The sequence below is a fragment of the Ambystoma mexicanum genome, chromosome 7q (genome assembly GCF_040938575.1).
Source record: "Ambystoma mexicanum isolate Mex_15411 chromosome 7q, UKY_AmexF1_1, whole genome shotgun sequence".
In the NCBI taxonomy this organism is placed as follows: Eukaryota; Metazoa; Chordata; class Amphibia; order Caudata; family Ambystomatidae; genus Ambystoma; species Ambystoma mexicanum.
This window is the reverse complement of record NC_090941.1, coordinates 505071913-505088748: the sequence shown is the minus strand read 5'-3', so window position 1 is coordinate 505088748 and position 16836 is coordinate 505071913. Positions and strand designations below refer to the sequence as shown.

General features: G+C 43.9%; 1 protein-coding gene across 3 annotated transcripts in view; it reads left to right on the top strand.

Moving 5' to 3' along the window:
- The window catches only part of RB1 (RB transcriptional corepressor 1), a 2466185-nt gene that overhangs the window by 58521 nt on the left and 2390828 nt on the right, over positions 1-16836 (top strand). For all 3 annotated transcript variants that reach the window (XM_069639386.1, XM_069639387.1, XM_069639388.1), the window contains exon 2: positions 8720-8837. In XM_069639386.1, the coding sequence (XP_069495487.1) occupies positions 8720-8837 (118 nt within the window). The remainder of the gene's footprint in view (positions 1-8719; positions 8838-16836) is intronic.

The following is a 16836-nucleotide window of genomic DNA, read 5'->3' as shown; positions in this document are numbered from 1 at the left end:
CTTGTCTGGACCTAGCACGAGAATGTCGTCTAGGTAAATGTCATGCGAATCCCCCTCTCTTATGGCTGCTGCTACGGGTCTCATTAGTTTGGTAAATGCCCAAGGTGCTGACGCCAGGTTGAAAGGAAGACATGTGAAGCACCATGTCTCCCCGTTCGATCGAAAGCGCAGATATCTCCGAAACTCCTGTGCTATCGGAATCGTAAGGTAAGCATCTTTGAGATCCAGGCGTGCCAACCAGTCTCCTGTACGCAGGAGATCTCGAAGTAGATGGACACCCTCCATCTTGAAGTGATTGTATATGAGCCATTCGTTCAAGCTTTTAAAGTTTATAACAGGTCATATTTTGTCCCCTGTGTGTACTAGGAACATGTTTCTGAGGAACCCTGGTCCTCCTTGTCCAACTTGCTCTATAGCGTCTTTGTCTACTAATTTGAGCATCTTGTGTAACAACGCTGCTTCCTAGCATGACATCTGAATGGGGTACGGTTCTGAGCTCTGGACGGGGTCTCCCACAAAGTCTAGTCGTAGCCCCGCTGCTGCATGCAGCACCATGCATCGCGCGACACCTGCCATGCGCTCAGAAACTGGAGGGTTCTCCCTCCTACTTTCATGCACACTCTACTCACCCCCTGAGGCATTGAGTTTACAATAGGATCCTCTCCCTCTACGACATCTGGGAAACCTGGATCTGGTCGGGAAGAAGGTATCCTGTTGCTTCCCTTCCCAGTATGGGGTGTGCGGCCCCTAGGGTCTGCGATGGTAGTTGAACCGACCGGACGCACGACTCCTGTGGCGTGCGGTCCCGGAAAAAACTCGACCTCAAAAGATCTTTATTGAACTCTGGGCTCTTTCCAGTGCTGAATATGTGCCCACAAACTGGGACATCTCTTTTGCGAATGCCTCGCCGAATAACAGGCCCTTGGCGCCTTCCCCAGCCTCATAGGAGGTGAAGTCGCACGATTTACTATCAATTTTTAATTGAATGCCTCTTCTCCTTTCGGACGAGAGTGCACAGTTTGCGTTGGCTAGGAGGCAAACTGCTCGTTGGGCCCAGTTGCCAAGGGCGGGAACGTCCACTGGTGCTTCGGTGTCCTTTTCCTTTTTCTGCTAGGTCCATTATTTTAGCTAATGGACCTGCAATGTCGAGGAGCTTGTCTTGGCATCCGCGCCATGCACAGTCCACCCCTTTTCTGATATCCCGCGCCGTCTTCGTCACAAAGGTGACCATCTTGGGGTCTAGGACAGGTGTCTGCTAGCTTCCCCGGCAACTCTGGCCTCGGGCACTCTGACCGCATGCGTGACCGTACTTCTCTATCTAGAGGTTTTCTTATGTGTTGTGCCATGTACGCTGCCACTCTGGGTGACGGCACCCACTCCTAAGACTTTGGGTGCCTGATGGCCTCTGGGTCGAATATATCTGTGGTGTTATCCACCTCCTGAGGGTCGACATCCTCCTCGGCTTGCCGGTAGGTGTCGTTCTCTTCACCTCCCTCATCATCGGGCATATATCCCTCGTCATTGTCCCATGAATTGTTCACCCCTGGGGTAGGGGGTCTGTCCTGGCATTGCCTGTTCTTTTCCAGGAAGGCTCTCTTTAGCCTAGCGACAGGGTCGCCCAGTCCTTGGGGAGCAGTATCCTCCCTTTCCAAGGTGCTCGGGAGATAGGGGGGGGGGGGGGTCAGAGTGTTTGCTCTTCCGAGCTGCTTTACGCCCCTTAAATTCAACCGCTTCAACCCCTTCTGTGGGGGTCTGGCTGACGGTCCTTCTTCTGGACTTTCTGCCCTTCTTTTCCTGGCAAGCTGTTTGCTGCTCTGCTATTATAGCCTCTAAAACTTCCAGTGTCTGCGTAATAGGCTGGACTCCTTGTGAGACTGTTTTTGTAAGCAAGTCTCCCAGTACCATTTTAAAATGCTGGTCTGTGTCCTGTTGATAAGGACCCTCTTCCCACTCTTCCTCTGACCATTCTGGTGAGGTGTAAGGTGTCACACCGGGGCTCTTACATTGTGTCATTTCCTGGTGTTGGCAGGGCCAACTTCTGGGCTGTCAGCAGAGGGGGTTGGGGAGCTTAGACACCTGTCTTTCTGGCTGTAAAGTTGACCGGCTACGCGCCCTAGTTGCTGTTCTTTGTGGAAGGATCCTCCTTGTAAGCCTTCCTTTCTAGCTAAATAATTCCCCTTCTTTTTTTTTTTTTTCTTCATTATGTGGTACTGTGAGGCTGTTCTCTCTCTGCGCTCCGCGATCGTAATGATAATTGCGAGTGTGTTAGAACTTCAGGGGATGACGGGAGATTCAGCTCCTCTCGCTCCCCTGGGTCCTGCTGCTTGCCGGCGCGGCCGTATCGCGTAGAGGAGCGGGGCCGGTTGCTGAGGTGGGCGCGTTCGGTTGCGGCGCCGGCCCTGCCTCCTCTCTACTCTGAATTCTATCGTTTACTCGCCTGCGAAACCGCAAAGTAATGCGTGGCCTAGTCACGTGTGTCACCTCCGACGAATGAGTACAGCCGATTATTGTTGGTATTAATCCAAATTCAATGTATATTCACGCTCCCTATGCGCGTCACAAATACTTTTCTGTCTTCTATAAATACTATCACTTTAGGCATATATAGCTGTTGTTAGAAGAATGTGTGGTACTGATCTCTTAGAGGAAAAAGAAAGAGGAAAGGACCTGGAGTTGGGGGTTGTTATAGGCTAACCTGCGAGCTGATAGGTGCAGGATGAGAGGTCAGGACTAACAGACCCTGTAGGATCATGGCAGTTTTAGTTCTAAGTTGGACTCTAAGGAAAAAGATTTTGTTTGGAACTTTTAAACCACAGATTTGCACTGTTTTCATGTATGGAAGAAAATAGCACAAATGTCAGAGTTTTAAAAGTTATAAATTGAAAAGCTATCATGACAGTAATAAAGAAAGTAATGCATAATGCTCGCCTCCTTGTCTTTAATAGAATGAAGACTTCCTGAGCTGTAAGCGTGGGCAATCTTTATTATACCAACATGCTGTCCCTCATCAGGATAATTATAGAGAGGTTTTGTTAAATTGTCCAGTTGGTAATGGTAAAGGACCTTTAGGTTATATGAGACATGACGGAGAGGGATACGTGCATCACATTCAAAATGTGATTATATTAATCTGGCTGAGCAAGTGGGGCTGTGAACCTATTCTACTATTTCATGGATACCACCTATTACAAGGTTTAGGTTACTTCAGAGCCTCTTGGAGATTAGACATGGATATTGTTACAAGAAGGGAATGTAATATCTGGCTTTATGGAGGAGGGGGGTGGAGTGGGAGAGTCCTTTTGAGCAATACTCGTAGCAAGTCGTTTAGAGGTTCATTATAGAGGGGAGGGGGCTTTAAGTTTTTACTAGAGTTGGAGATGGACATATATAAGTTTGCTGTGAAGTGGAATAGGAACTGTCACCATAGTTCTAGTGAGTTACAATGACGTCGGAGTGTGATCCCAGGGGGCTCTATCAACTCAGCTTCGGGAAGGTTAAGTTGAAAAGCTATCATGGCAGTAATAAAGGAAGTAAAGCATAATGCGAGCCTCCTGTCTTGTCATAGAATATAAAGATCAAATGAAGTCACCCGTCCTTTACCTTTTTTTTAATTGGGCCATTTACCTTCCCTCCATCTTATCTTCCCTCCGGAACAATAACATTAATGAGCTAAACTAAAAGCTATCATGGCTACGCAATTGTGTGACCTTAGTAGTCCTATATCTTGTGTTTATTTCCCCTGTTACTGTGATTCAATTCCTTACAATGGCTGAACGCATTGACAAGCCTTCATGGAAAGGACCGCTATGTAACCAAGCGACTAATGGGAAAGGGGCGAGTTGCTGGATGCTCTAAGATCTTCTCATGAAAAACAACATTAAGCTACCTGGACAAGGGCCGTTAACTGTTTTGTAAATCCACCCAACATTCCCTCTACAATAACCCCCACAAAACTATAACATATTGGCAACTATGTTACTGTTATTGCAGTGGGTGGAAAGAAAAAAACACCTACACGTATACAATTAATCTGTGATAAATAATGATAGCAGCAAGAAAGAAAAGGGGTCGCATTGCTTATGGCTGAGATCCTTTCAATCGGCGCATCGCTTCTCCTGGATCTTCAGTGAATTTGATGCCACTTGGTACAAACTCTATATAATCTTGCTGGACTGTTAAGCTGCACTTTCACTCTCATGTCCTTTGCAAAGGATTTTGCCTCCCAAAAAGCCTTTCCTTTCTCAACTATCTCCTGTGATAAGTCAGGAAAAATAACCACTTGTGTTCCTTTGTATGAAATGTTACTCTTTTCTCTTGACAGACTTAGTAGTTTCTCTATCGCACTCATTTTAGACAATGTAAAATTTATGCCGTTTTTTTCCCCATTCTGTATGCCATATCCAGGTCTGAGGGGTTTAATGGCTCCTTTTCCAAATATATCTGAAAGCACTTTTAACGCCATCTGGTGTGTGTCTTTCTCAATCTCGAGAGTTTCCTTCACTCCCACCAGCCTAAAGTTGAGATGGCTGCAACATATGTTGAACTCTGTTCGGTGCACATAGTTTGGTAGATTCAGGGCGTACGACAACTTGAAAGAAGTATTATCTAGTCATTTCTCCAAATAGTTCTTCTGTTCTCATCTCCACTCTAGCCGTCTTGTCCTCTGAGTCTCCAATCGTTGTCTTTACCTCTCCCAGCATCTTTAGCCACCTTAAGGAGCAGTGAATATATACCTAGTGCTTGGAATGTCTCCTTCTATGTCTAGGGCATGGTTGATTTACTTAGGTTTCCCTGGGACAGGCATATCCACTAATTTAATCTTTTTCTTGCTGTTTAGTGTGCATTTTATCCTTGGCTCATCAAAATCAGGGGCGAGTATGAGCCCTCCGTTCAACCTGCTGCTTGGTCAGCTGCTATTCCTGAATTGCGTCATGTCATAAATGCTTGCCGAATTTCTTTCTGTTCTAGGAACGAAGCGAACACAGCAACCAGAGCAAGAGACAAACAAAACAAGCATGACTCAGCAGTGCTCCATGACATATGCTGTACAGTGGTGAACTGGTTAAACGAGTGACTGGGTAAGCCGCAACAGATGACCTATGCGGCTGTCTGACCTGCTGCCCACTGCACCCCAGCACTGAAGCAAACCGGAAATCTAAAAACCACATAGGCCCCAAGGAACTAAAATCAATTTCTCCAGCATCCTTAGACTGCCTACCTAGGGGGACACAAGGCCCCCTTAACACAAACATGGACACTGTACAACACAAACCGCCAATGTTGTTAGTTGTGTTGTATATACATTTATTGTATATAACATGGGTAGATGACCCCAACCAGAGTAAAGGGAAGGGGTTAAGGGGCCCCAAGAAACTGCAAGCTGTGGGTTGTTCGGATGAGGTCAGAGGAGGAGGTTGCAGACCAAGAGACCAGCAGGAGAATGGATGGTGGACAACAGTGTGGAGTCAAATCGTAGAGCAGAGTGGTAAGTGCAAGTAGTGTTGCATTGCGAGTGAGATTGGAGGGTGTGTAGGAGTATGTGAAGTGCTTATGAGAGTGAAAGGAGTGTGGCTGGGAAAAAAGGTTTGGAGAATTGGGGGTATTAGTGTGGAGCAGGAGGGGGAGCAATATCAATGGCTGGAGGCAGGTAGTAGGAGCATGAGACCTTGGAGGGTCAGAGGAGGAAGACGCAGGGAGTAGGTGGAATCCATAGTTGAAAAGTAGGGAGAGGAGATGAATAGACCTGGGAGAGGAACATAAGGGTGTGAGAGTAAAAGCACTGAGTGGACAAAGTGTCTGGAGCCACCTCCCCCCCCCGGATCCCTAGGAGGTTCTAACTAACAATGTGTAAGGTGAGACTAGGAAATCTGAAAGTATTACGTAGCAAAGGCTGTTGTCTTTAGGTCGCGCCACCCTGCAATATATAGATTAAACCGGTTCGGGAGGGTGGGGGGGAGAATCAATTTGTATACACTAACCTGGGGATAAGGTTGATGCCTGGGTTATGGAGGATTGGTGCCCTAGAACCCCGAGAAGGCATTCAATAACATCCTTGAACCATCTCCGAGACTGTGTTCCTTGAGCTATCTGCCACAGTTGGTATCCCTGATCCTCCTAGTTGGCAGCAGAAAATGTTTGAGTGCAATACACTCTTTTGTCCTTTAACATATATAAAGATGTGCAGCTTGGCATTGCCCAAAATTCAGAATCTTTAAAATAAGCACCGTATATTTTTGACGCAATATACTATACCAATGGCAACAGAAGACAGTGCGCGTCTTCATTTCTGCAGATCACTAATTGTTCGACTTTGGTGCAGCACAATTAAGAGCAGTAGGGAGTTGATACAGACATGATAAATCAATTTGCATAACAATTGTTAACATAGGACTATTTGAGATAGACATTATAAGGAGGTCCCAACTCCAGTTTGATTATCGTTCCAAGCAGTTTCATAATAAAGCTCTTAATTTCGTTTTGTAGCCATCACCCTTGAAGTGTTAAGGAAAGTACTTTTATCTTTATTAAGAGTCTCCAGTAACGAAAAAGCCCTTATTCCTGCTGTATATTGCGTAAGATTCTGCCACCCATATGTTCACTTTTAGGACAAGTGCGTTGCCTCTAAAAATGGTTGTACTTGTTGACACACATGATTGACTGTAGAAAAAACGCCCAAATAGGCTAAGCTATTGACTTGCCAACTGTGGTTACTCTATGGTAAAGGGTGGAATTGGTTTTGTATGCTTATGGGATGCAGCAACATTTGTGATATGGTCGTAAATGCCAGATAACCATCCAGCAATTAAGTGTAGCTGGACGTGAAATTGAGTGCTCTACAAAGTATAACATACTTGAAATTAAACCCTGTGAAAGGATTAATTGTGCTTGTAAATCATAGAAAATGTATAACTTTGTCCAATTTGTGTTATCTGCTTTTATATCTGCTAATTACCTCGCTCAAAAGCAAGTTGATGGGAAATCGAAGGGTGTATGATTATGTAAGTTGGTACATGAACTATAGATTTAAATTAGAAGCCTGTTTGATTTCGACGACAGAAACACGTCTGACATTTTCCAGTTTGTTTCCTGCACACCCATATCATGACCTTGTAATGATCATTGCTATTTCTTCCCTCTCCCATGTACCCGATCCTCCCAAATGGTGATTCGATTAGGACTGGCATGCCAAGCAGGTCACAGATCATCTGACCTCCTTATGGTATTAGTGTAGCTATCTCTTCAAATCCAGTTATTCCTCCTTTGAAAGGTGCACAATGTGCACTTGCCTCTAGGGTATCCAATCAAAATGTTGCTACCAAAAATGTAGTCTGTGAAAATAGTGGTAAAAATACCTTTGCAGTGAAAAAGTTGCCAAGCAAAAAGTAGTAAAAAATGCAACTGAAAAGTAGCCAAAAATGTACTGCTGCTAGGGTAATTGTTATGGTTAAGGATGGTTGTGTGGGCTTGTGATTGCCTGGGTTAGGGGTGGGATAAGGGGTTAGGGTTAGAATAAAGATTTCCGTTGGAATTGGGTTGAGTTAGGATCAGGGTGAATGGTGCAGGGTTGGTGATGTTGGGGTTTGGTCAGTAGTTAGGGTGGATTAAGTGGCAGGGTAAGCGTTCGGGTAGGGGTTATGGTACGGCTAGAGCTAATGGAGTAATGGTTTGGGTGAGTGCTAAAAAAGGTATAGGGATGTTGGGAAGGGCTGGTGATGTTGGCATAGGAAAGGGGTTAGGAGAAATCTAGTGTTTAGTGGAAAGTAAGCATTAGGGTAAGTGGTAGTACTGCAGTTAGGGTAAGGTTGGGATTAGAGCAAGGGTTTGTGTCAGGGCAAGGGCTGTCATTTGTGTCGAGTTGGTGATGGGGTTAGAGTTACATTCAGTGTTCATTTCCCATTGATTTTGTATTGAGTAACCTGCTAATTAAATGCTTTACCATGCTTAAGGGTTGGTGTTTCATAAGGGTTGCGGATGGTAATTGGAGTTAGGGGAATGTTTAGGACCCGAGTTAGGATGCTGTTGGTGGTTTTATTAAAGGTTTAGGTCATTGTTAAGCTTACAGCCTTGTACGTTTTTATATATTTAAAAATAGCTTTTTGGTGACCTTATTACTGGCAACATTTTCACACTTTGCATTGATTGTATTGAACAACTACATTTCTTTTAAACCGCTTTTTGCTGGCTACATTTTCACATAGAACTGCCACTAGCCATTGATTGTTGATAGTTGACGGTTGGTGAGTAAGAAATGGTGTGCTGCGTGTATGTATAGAATAGAAGTGGCAGATCACTTTTTATGGCTGGCTGGTAGATTGCAACTTGGAATTTATTTTTAACCCTTACAGTCCTTTGCATCTTCTCCTGGGTTGAACTTCAGGAGATTCTGATCACAAAATAACAAAGATGCTTGTGCTCATCAAGAAAGCACACGGATAGCCTCAAATGTAGCAAATTCTTAGTGTTCATGAATTTTAATTAAAAATCGTGAACATTCTAAACTGGTATGGTGGATTCCCTTCGCTCACGAGCCGTCAAGGATCCCACATGCTGGGCTCTTGTGCTGCCAATCCTTTTCACTGCCATGCACTTATGTTTCTCATTGGGGACATGCTTCATGCCAGGAATATTGTGCCACAGATTTCATAATGTGAATACAAAGTCTTTTTGAACAGGTGAATAATTAGGGAAGTATGAGTTGATCTATTTAATTTTTTTGTAGACAATGGCCTGAGAATGCAGACTTTGGCTCTTTGTGTGATAAGCTGAAAGTATCGGAAGCAGTGAGAGAGGGAGCCTGGAAAATCTGGCAAAAAGTGTCTGCTGATGGTGCTACGCAAGTAAGTATTGTCACTGGCTTGTACAAAGCACTATTGAAAATGCTGTGTATGGTACAAGATTTAATCAAAATGTCCCTGCTCCATGTTGTTCCTTAAATTAGTGTGAACAATGTTTGACTACCGACTGTGCATAAATGTAATGTAGAAGTCTACCAACCCATCGTTGACATGGATGAGCTGAAGCTTAGATTCTATTTACATGAATTTCTTTTGCTATACTCTGAACAACAAATTAAATTCAACCTTAATTCTTTTGCGGGCGTCTTTGGAAATGCATATTTGTTTCTGCATGTAAGATTATAAGTTAGTACTTTTATTAATGTGTGCAATGGATTAACACTGCTCTAGCAACATTTGGAAACCTTCCTCATTTGTTGACTGAAATAAGCAATTCATCAGCACTATTTTACCTCCAAAGCCAGCAGTGTAAAATGCTGTATTGTTTCCCTGCTATGTGTAATGCCAAGCAAGATACCCCCATCATCCCTTGTGTGTGCCCACACATGCCCAGTGCAAACAAGATGAAGGTAGGTTCCTCTGTCCTGAGTCTTGCTTCTTTGCCAGAGCATTGTTGAACCAGTGATTTTAAATGCTTGCTTGGGACGTGAGCGGCCGCAGGAGCTGTTGGTTCGATACTCCCTCAACAATTCTCTCCTAGTAATATTCTGTTACCCTTGAGTTTTGAAGTTTGAAACACTTTATGGCTACCCAAATAACCTGCACATATGTGGAAATGCCTTTTCAGCGGGTAGCAAAGGTTCCCTCTTGGTCCACTGCTTGGCCTGTGAGGACCAACGTATTTTCGATACTTACTGGCAACCCTGACACTATAAATGAATGAATTGAAGGTGGCCATGCCAAAACCTGACCCTCGGTTCAACCCCAAAATGAGCCCCATCCTGGAATGTTACAACTTTGGTGTCCAAGGTCAGGAACAAAACAAGACGGTGGAAGAATGCATTCCTGCTTTCCGTCGAATGACTCTTACATGTAAAAGGGGTTGGATGAACTCCTTAATGATCAGGTCATGATCCACTGTTCAGTAATAGGATATGTGAGGAACTGTGTTTGAAGCATGACAGTTTGGAGGAGGTGATTGGATTACTAAATAGGTTGAGCACTACATGTCTTGCATGGCGAAGCTAAAAAAAGCTAAAGAGAAGGAAACTACTGCTGAAGTACTTCAAAAATGGAGAGCAAAGAAAAGGCAAAGAAGCACTGTAGTATTAAACCTCAGCCCAACGGTGACATGGCTGTCGAGGGAGATCATAGGAATGTGTTGAAGTGACCACAAAACGATGGGAGGTGGATATCGGCTGTGGTTTAGATGTCAGAGCAAACACCACATGGCAAGCTCTTTGTATGGACGTTTGTATGTGCTAAATGCAAATGAAGGGGACACTTTGTGAACTATTGTAAGAATTTCCAATCGGGTTATGGAGAGGGTAAGAAGGGCGGGCAGTTTGTGGGTGGTTATAAGGTTTTGTCATCTGAGGAGGATGAAGAAGAAAATGCAGATATGATCACTGTTAATGTGGTCAGAGGTCTGAATAGGGAGTATGAGTGTGAAACCCTGACGCAGAAATACACGTGAATGGTAGGCTGCTGACAATGATGGTGGACTCTGGGGTTACATTTTCCCTGATATCCTGAAGGGTGTTTGAATGTGACTTAAAAGGAAAGGTGGATGAATTGATCGCCCCAAATATATGCCCTGCAGGGTACAACATGGACATAGATAGAACTGTTGGGATATTTTATGGCTACGATGGAGTTTAATTGGAGGCGTGCATCAGGAAAGATGTATGTGATGAAGAACTGTTGTCCCTATTAGAGTGAGCAAAATAAATTGTACATTCGTCTGGTCCCAAATACCGATGAGCAAGTCCTCGATGTAACACAAAAGTAGGTATGAAGGGATGGTGAGGATCATAGAAGTGTGTTTGTCCTAGGTGTAGGGAAATTGAAGGGGATGATGCATCAAATAGTTTAAAAGGAAGGAGGCCAAGTTGCAACCAGTGCCACTTGCATTGAGAGATAGAGTGAAAGAAGAATAATTGGAGAGGTTCTGTGAGGTGGCTATCATTGAAAGAGCGGGGTCTCTGTAATACTGTAATAAGTTTCTCTGCTGGTTGCTGTCAGGAAACGGTGGTGAGTTACAATTTTGTGTGGACCTTGGGTAACGTAACAAATGTGTGGTTGTGGAAAGACATCCGTTAACCAATATGTCAGAAATGTTGTTGTAAATTTGTAAAGTGAAAGTATTCACTAAATTGGGCTTAGTGTCCGTTTACCAACAGATTGAGTTGCAACCGCAATCTAGAAAATTGACAGCGTTGGGATCACATGAAGGCATATTCCAATTGTACAGGCTGCCATTTGGTCTGGTTTTGGCGTCTTCATTTTTCCAGAAGGCCATGTATAAGTTGGTTTGCGGGATGAACAGACTCCACTGTTTCCAAGACTATATTTTGATATTTGGCGAAACAAGAGTAGAGCATGATGCGACATTAGGGAAAGTATTAGATATTTTGGAATGGCGCTCACAAAAGAGAAGTGCAATAGGAGCTTTGAGTGTGAGGAGTATTCAGTGCTACTGTGCTGCTACATTGGTGCTACATTGTTTCACGGCTAGTTTTGGAAGCTGCAGTCTTATCTCTTTCCACTGCTCCTCGAACTTGCCTATTAAAGCTTCCTGGGAAAGCGGAAGCAGAGAGTGCGAGGAGTGTTCCATGGTGAGGGGACTTCTGTGGCCCGAAGCTCACTCTTTCCTTTCCTTATGAAGGTTGGATTATGCTCACCCCTGCGTAACTGAACGTATGGACCTTAGACACTGCGAGTGGTTAGTCAGTTAAAACACACATGGTGCATTTGACCTGCCACTCCGTCTGCTCCTCATTCGCTACATATCCCTCAGAGATTGTCATTTGGCCTGCTTGTCTAAGGCTTGGTATCCTCTTCTAGCACTTGGTGACTGTGGGGCTTCATACAGCTGTTCGCCCTTTGAGCCAAGTGCTTGGGTGGGGGGGGCATTTCTGGCTTTTCATACTGCGACTGTAGTTTGAAGTACTGCCTGGGGATTTTGCCTTTTCTAACTTTTGCACCGGTGTGCACTCTATTCCCCTGCTCTCTTTACATAATTGGATTACAGTCGGTGACTGCGGGCCTGAAGTGCCTTTGAACTGGCTATATACTGTTGGGAAGGAACCAGGGTCCTCCCGAACCCCCGATCGCTTTAGAGTTAGGCAAGACCTCTTTAAGACGCTATAATGGACTAGGGGGGAGGAGGGTCTCTCATGCAAACATAATCACATACACAGACATAGGCAAGCACTGACGAAGGTAGTTATTGTCGAAATATAAGGCACAATTAACTATAGCTGTATAGATTTATAATGTCCGATTCTAGGCATATAAAATCTTAGTGCTATAGAGGAGCCAAGCTCCTTCTCAGAAGGAATACGGCCTCTGGATCTAAAAATGACCAGAGGCGCTTAAGCGTGCGATGTTCGTCACCATGGCCAGCACACTGACTCACCAGGCGTCCACTGTCAGTCAAGGGTCCATGCAGGTTAAAAATAGGAATCAAATGTTCTGTGCAACAAAATGCAAAATGGGATAAATTAAAGTGTGGAGTAAACTACAGGACTCAGATAACGTTAGCTTCAGGAGTGAAATATGGATAAAATAAATGAAAATTGGTTGTACATAAAAATGTTACGTTTTTCCTTAGGCTAGGCTTCAAGGTTTGTAAAAGTCTGCAGATCTGCAGGTTGTTTTTGCATAAGCTAGCAAAATGTAGAACAGCGTGCTCTAACAAAACCGCTGACAACGAAGAAAGGCGGCTTTGGAGCATCCTTATTATGGAAAAAGGACGGATTGGGATGAAGCCATGATCCATATCCGGTGACGCCACCACAGCAAGTCAGGCCTATATAAACCCCTGCCTGAAACCACTTTGGCAGGAAGGAACGGAAGAGGGACTGGAGAAGATCGTTAGGTGGCAGAGTCCTTTGCTACCATTCTCATTTTGTAAGATTTAACTTGTTATCATTACAAGAGCGCCTTTTTGCCTTATTTCCCTAGAGGGGTGTATGGATTCTGGTGTGAGCATAATTAAGGGGATCCCCTTACAATACCGAAGAGTTTTACACACTTGGGTGGTGCGAGAGTTGTCTTGTCACGCCCGGGACAAGCCAGGCACAAACGCCTTGGCAAAAACTGCACTTCTACTGAAGTAATTGGGAAGGCTATACTGGACACTGGACCCTGATGGAAGCAAAATCACAATGCCTGCCCTAGCAACATCCCGGACTACAGATCGTATTGGCACATGAACCCGAAATCGGCATCGGCTACAAGACTGTCCAGAAAATAAGGGTGAGTCTAACGTCTCCATAGACCTTAGTCTCAACCAAACAAACACCCCTAAAATAAACATGCATACTCGACACACCACAGCTATCAGCTACCATGACATTACTGATGGTGAGTTGATGGAAGCTGACAGTTCTCCAAAACGCAGGGGTAATTGACCTTCTTTCTCCCCAGCAGAAAAAGGCATTGTGTGTGACTCGACAAATCTCCCGGATGTATCGCCATGGAAATTGCCTACTTTCTCAGTAATTGAGGTTACGCAAGACCAGCTGAACTGCACTCCAAGACCCATTCAAGATAGCACGCCACACACAACTCCTGTGGAGTTCCGCTCTCTTGCGTCAAGCAACGAAATACTGATAAATGGAAAAGTTTGTGGAGTTGCTAGTAAAGCCGCTAAAGTTTGGACACACTCTGCGATGTTACATCTTCCGTCCACCTTTCCTTCGAGCAGCACTATTCGACCAGTGATTGATAACAAAAACAAGAGACGTGCAAGCTCTTTTCCTGTCTCCAGAAGCACCTGGCCTCAAGATTGTTAACAGCTCAGCGAACAATTGGAAACGTCCAGTTATAACTCCTGTGTCCACAGCGCATATGATGAAAATACCTCTCAACAAAATTAATAAAGTCAATTGCGACAGAATTCGAAGAGTGCAATGAATACTTGCAATCAAAAACTGGGCTGACAGCCAAGGATCAATAGAATTCAGACAATAAACCAGACCAAATTCTAAAGAAAAACATACAACAAACTCATGGCAGCCTTATTGGCAGTACCAAGTGTAGTACGAGTCGAAGTGCCAGTACTAGCAGCTTATCATCAATGAATTGTTCTCTGGTTCAGGACTTCGGTACCAATGTATACTACTGTCTGTGATGCCAAAAACTGCAATCACCTGCTTATCAAACAGATAAGTGTAGCTTTGCCACCAACTCATAAACCAGCTATACATATAGCAGCTACATCAGGAACACAAATGGCAGAGCCACAATGGCCAGCAATGCAAACGCCTCGGAGCATAGTGACTCGAGTAACTGAAGAAAGCGAGGATGACCATTACAATAACGAAGAGATCCTCAAAGATAAGACCTAGCTGTCAGTAGCAGCCGGCATTCAAATCCACAACAACATAATGGCGGTACTGACCATTTCACTTTCTCTGTTTCTAAATTTATATGAAACAATGATAATTTTTAAAGATCATGCAACTCTGCTCACCATGATGCATACAAAACCTTTATTTCTGGAGGCTTTCACCTCTAAAGTACAAGCCAGACTCGATTATGAAGCAGAAACCTGCAACCTGGCAAGTGCTCCTATGCGACTTAGCTAGTGGAGATCATACAGAAAAAGCCATTTTGATGACGGCTCTGGTGGACTATACAAAATGGTTGAGAAAACAAATTAGTGAGGTGGTACCATCCAACACACAGTTTGCAACCGAGAATGGGGAACCAGTGGAGAACATAAGCATTCGGAGGACTTCACTCGCCAAAAACAAGTAAGCTAAACCGAGCAATCAAAGAGCCTCCAAATAATGATCGCACTAAGCGAAAGCAAGGGGGAAAAAATACATTGTCTACAAATTGTGTCGGAGAGATTACGAGGGGAATCAAGACGCATAATAGAAGCTGAAAGTGTCCAAAGCTCCTTCAAAGACTAGCGTAAAGCCAAAGATTGGCGACATGCATAATATATCTGAAGGTCCTATAAAGGACACTACCTGTGACAACAGCGATCATTGTAATCCCTCCTCACATGAAGATGCTGGGTTCTCAATATTCATGAAACAGTAACAAATGTGAATGAACGCCTGCGTTCACTCAAAGACCCTCCTCCTGCAGGGCCAAAGAAGAAAACCAAAAATTGCAAAAGACGTTTGAAGTCCAAATCTAATGCTTCCCAATGCCTTTCTTAGAAACTTGTCAACTCCCCCTCAGCGGTCGAATAGTGTCGAAAATGAACATCAAGAAAAAAACATAGACCAACGAAAATTAAGTCTCTCCAACAAGTGACTGCAGTGATATCGACTCAAGCAAACTGTACACCAATGAAAGCCTATCATAACGGGCACCACTCTAGTGAATTATGCGAGTTAATAGAGCTGAATGATATCGACTTGATAGATGACTTGTCCCTATATCTCGAGGACGACATGGAGCCTGTAGAGCCTTTTCAAGAGGTTGTTCCTGAGAAACAAGTCGCTTCCAGTGGTCTTCTACAATCACAGACTAATAGAGTGAAGGAAAAATTGAAAAAGCCTCACCAAACAGTTGGCTCACCAATATTCTCAAAACGCTCTTAAAGACGACGAATTGTTCACTCCAATGTATCTATGAATCAGCATTTAAGCGAGGTATCCAAAGTTGCAACTCCCAAAAGATTTAAATCCAAAAGGACCCAGGGAGAGAAGAAATCCAACGGCAATCCCACCATCCAGACCGGTAAGGAATTCTCCCGATGACATTGCAATAGTGGAGCAACTCCACCTAGAAAATCTTCTCACTCCAAAAATGAAGTAAACCCAAATCGACATAATGCGATGCATCTATCACTGTGTGCCTGCACTAAGAACTATTACAACAGATGCCATTGCAATAGTCGAATATGCAAATGAATTTACGAGCGACTGGGTAATCCTTCATGTTAAATCATCATTTATTGCAAACACATTATTGGAGGCAAATGTTGACCTACTGCCCTTTTGGAGTCGAGTTAAGAGAATGTTTCAGATCCATCAACAAACGAGTGAATGAGAAGAAAACTTGTTAAAATCAATTTTACACTCATGCTCGTTAAGAAGTCCAGCTAGACCCTCCGTAACACAGAGGGGCATGCTTAAAGTCACCTTTAGCAATGAGTCAATTGAGCACCGGCAAGTGATTGACTCCATAAGTCCAACAAGTAACCCAAGCAATGAAACGGATTGGAGCTGGCTTTAGAAAGCTTTGGTCGTTCACAAACAAAGCTAGCAAGACAGCCACCTGATTGAGCAACGTCTAAGTCTGTTCTCTTGGATTACACGCAGATTTAAACATCTATTCAATCATACAGATTTGAACTTGAAAGGTCATGCGATATCTGCCTAAAGGAGACGTGGCTTCAGACACCACCAGCATGTGAAGGGTACACAATTCTTATAAATCCTGTAGTTAAGGGTCACCGTGGTGGACCGCACACAGGCCTACTGACTATGATGAAACCCGAGCAATGCCTACAAGTGGTTAAAACCTTTAATCTTAATCCATATGTTCAATCGACTGTTCTGCAGCATAAGAACTTGAAAGACACTCATCCCATTCACACTGTGGTGATAAATGTATATTGGATGCTGGCAAAAATGTAATCGAAAAAATTCCTTAAGTCAGTAACTGGCAGCATTGAAGAAGCTTACATCACGCTCTGAAACCCTTACCTTTTAATTTGTGGAGATCTAAACATAAATTGTCGGCACAAAGTCCAATTTGAACCTGCTGCCTTCAAGAACCGATGCAGGCAAAGATCTCTTGTGACTGCCAAATGCCAAATGGCCAAATATTGGGTGATATTGCCTGGAGACCTACACGGAGAGGGAATAATTCAACATCAACAATAGATTATATATGTTCCTCCAGAAAC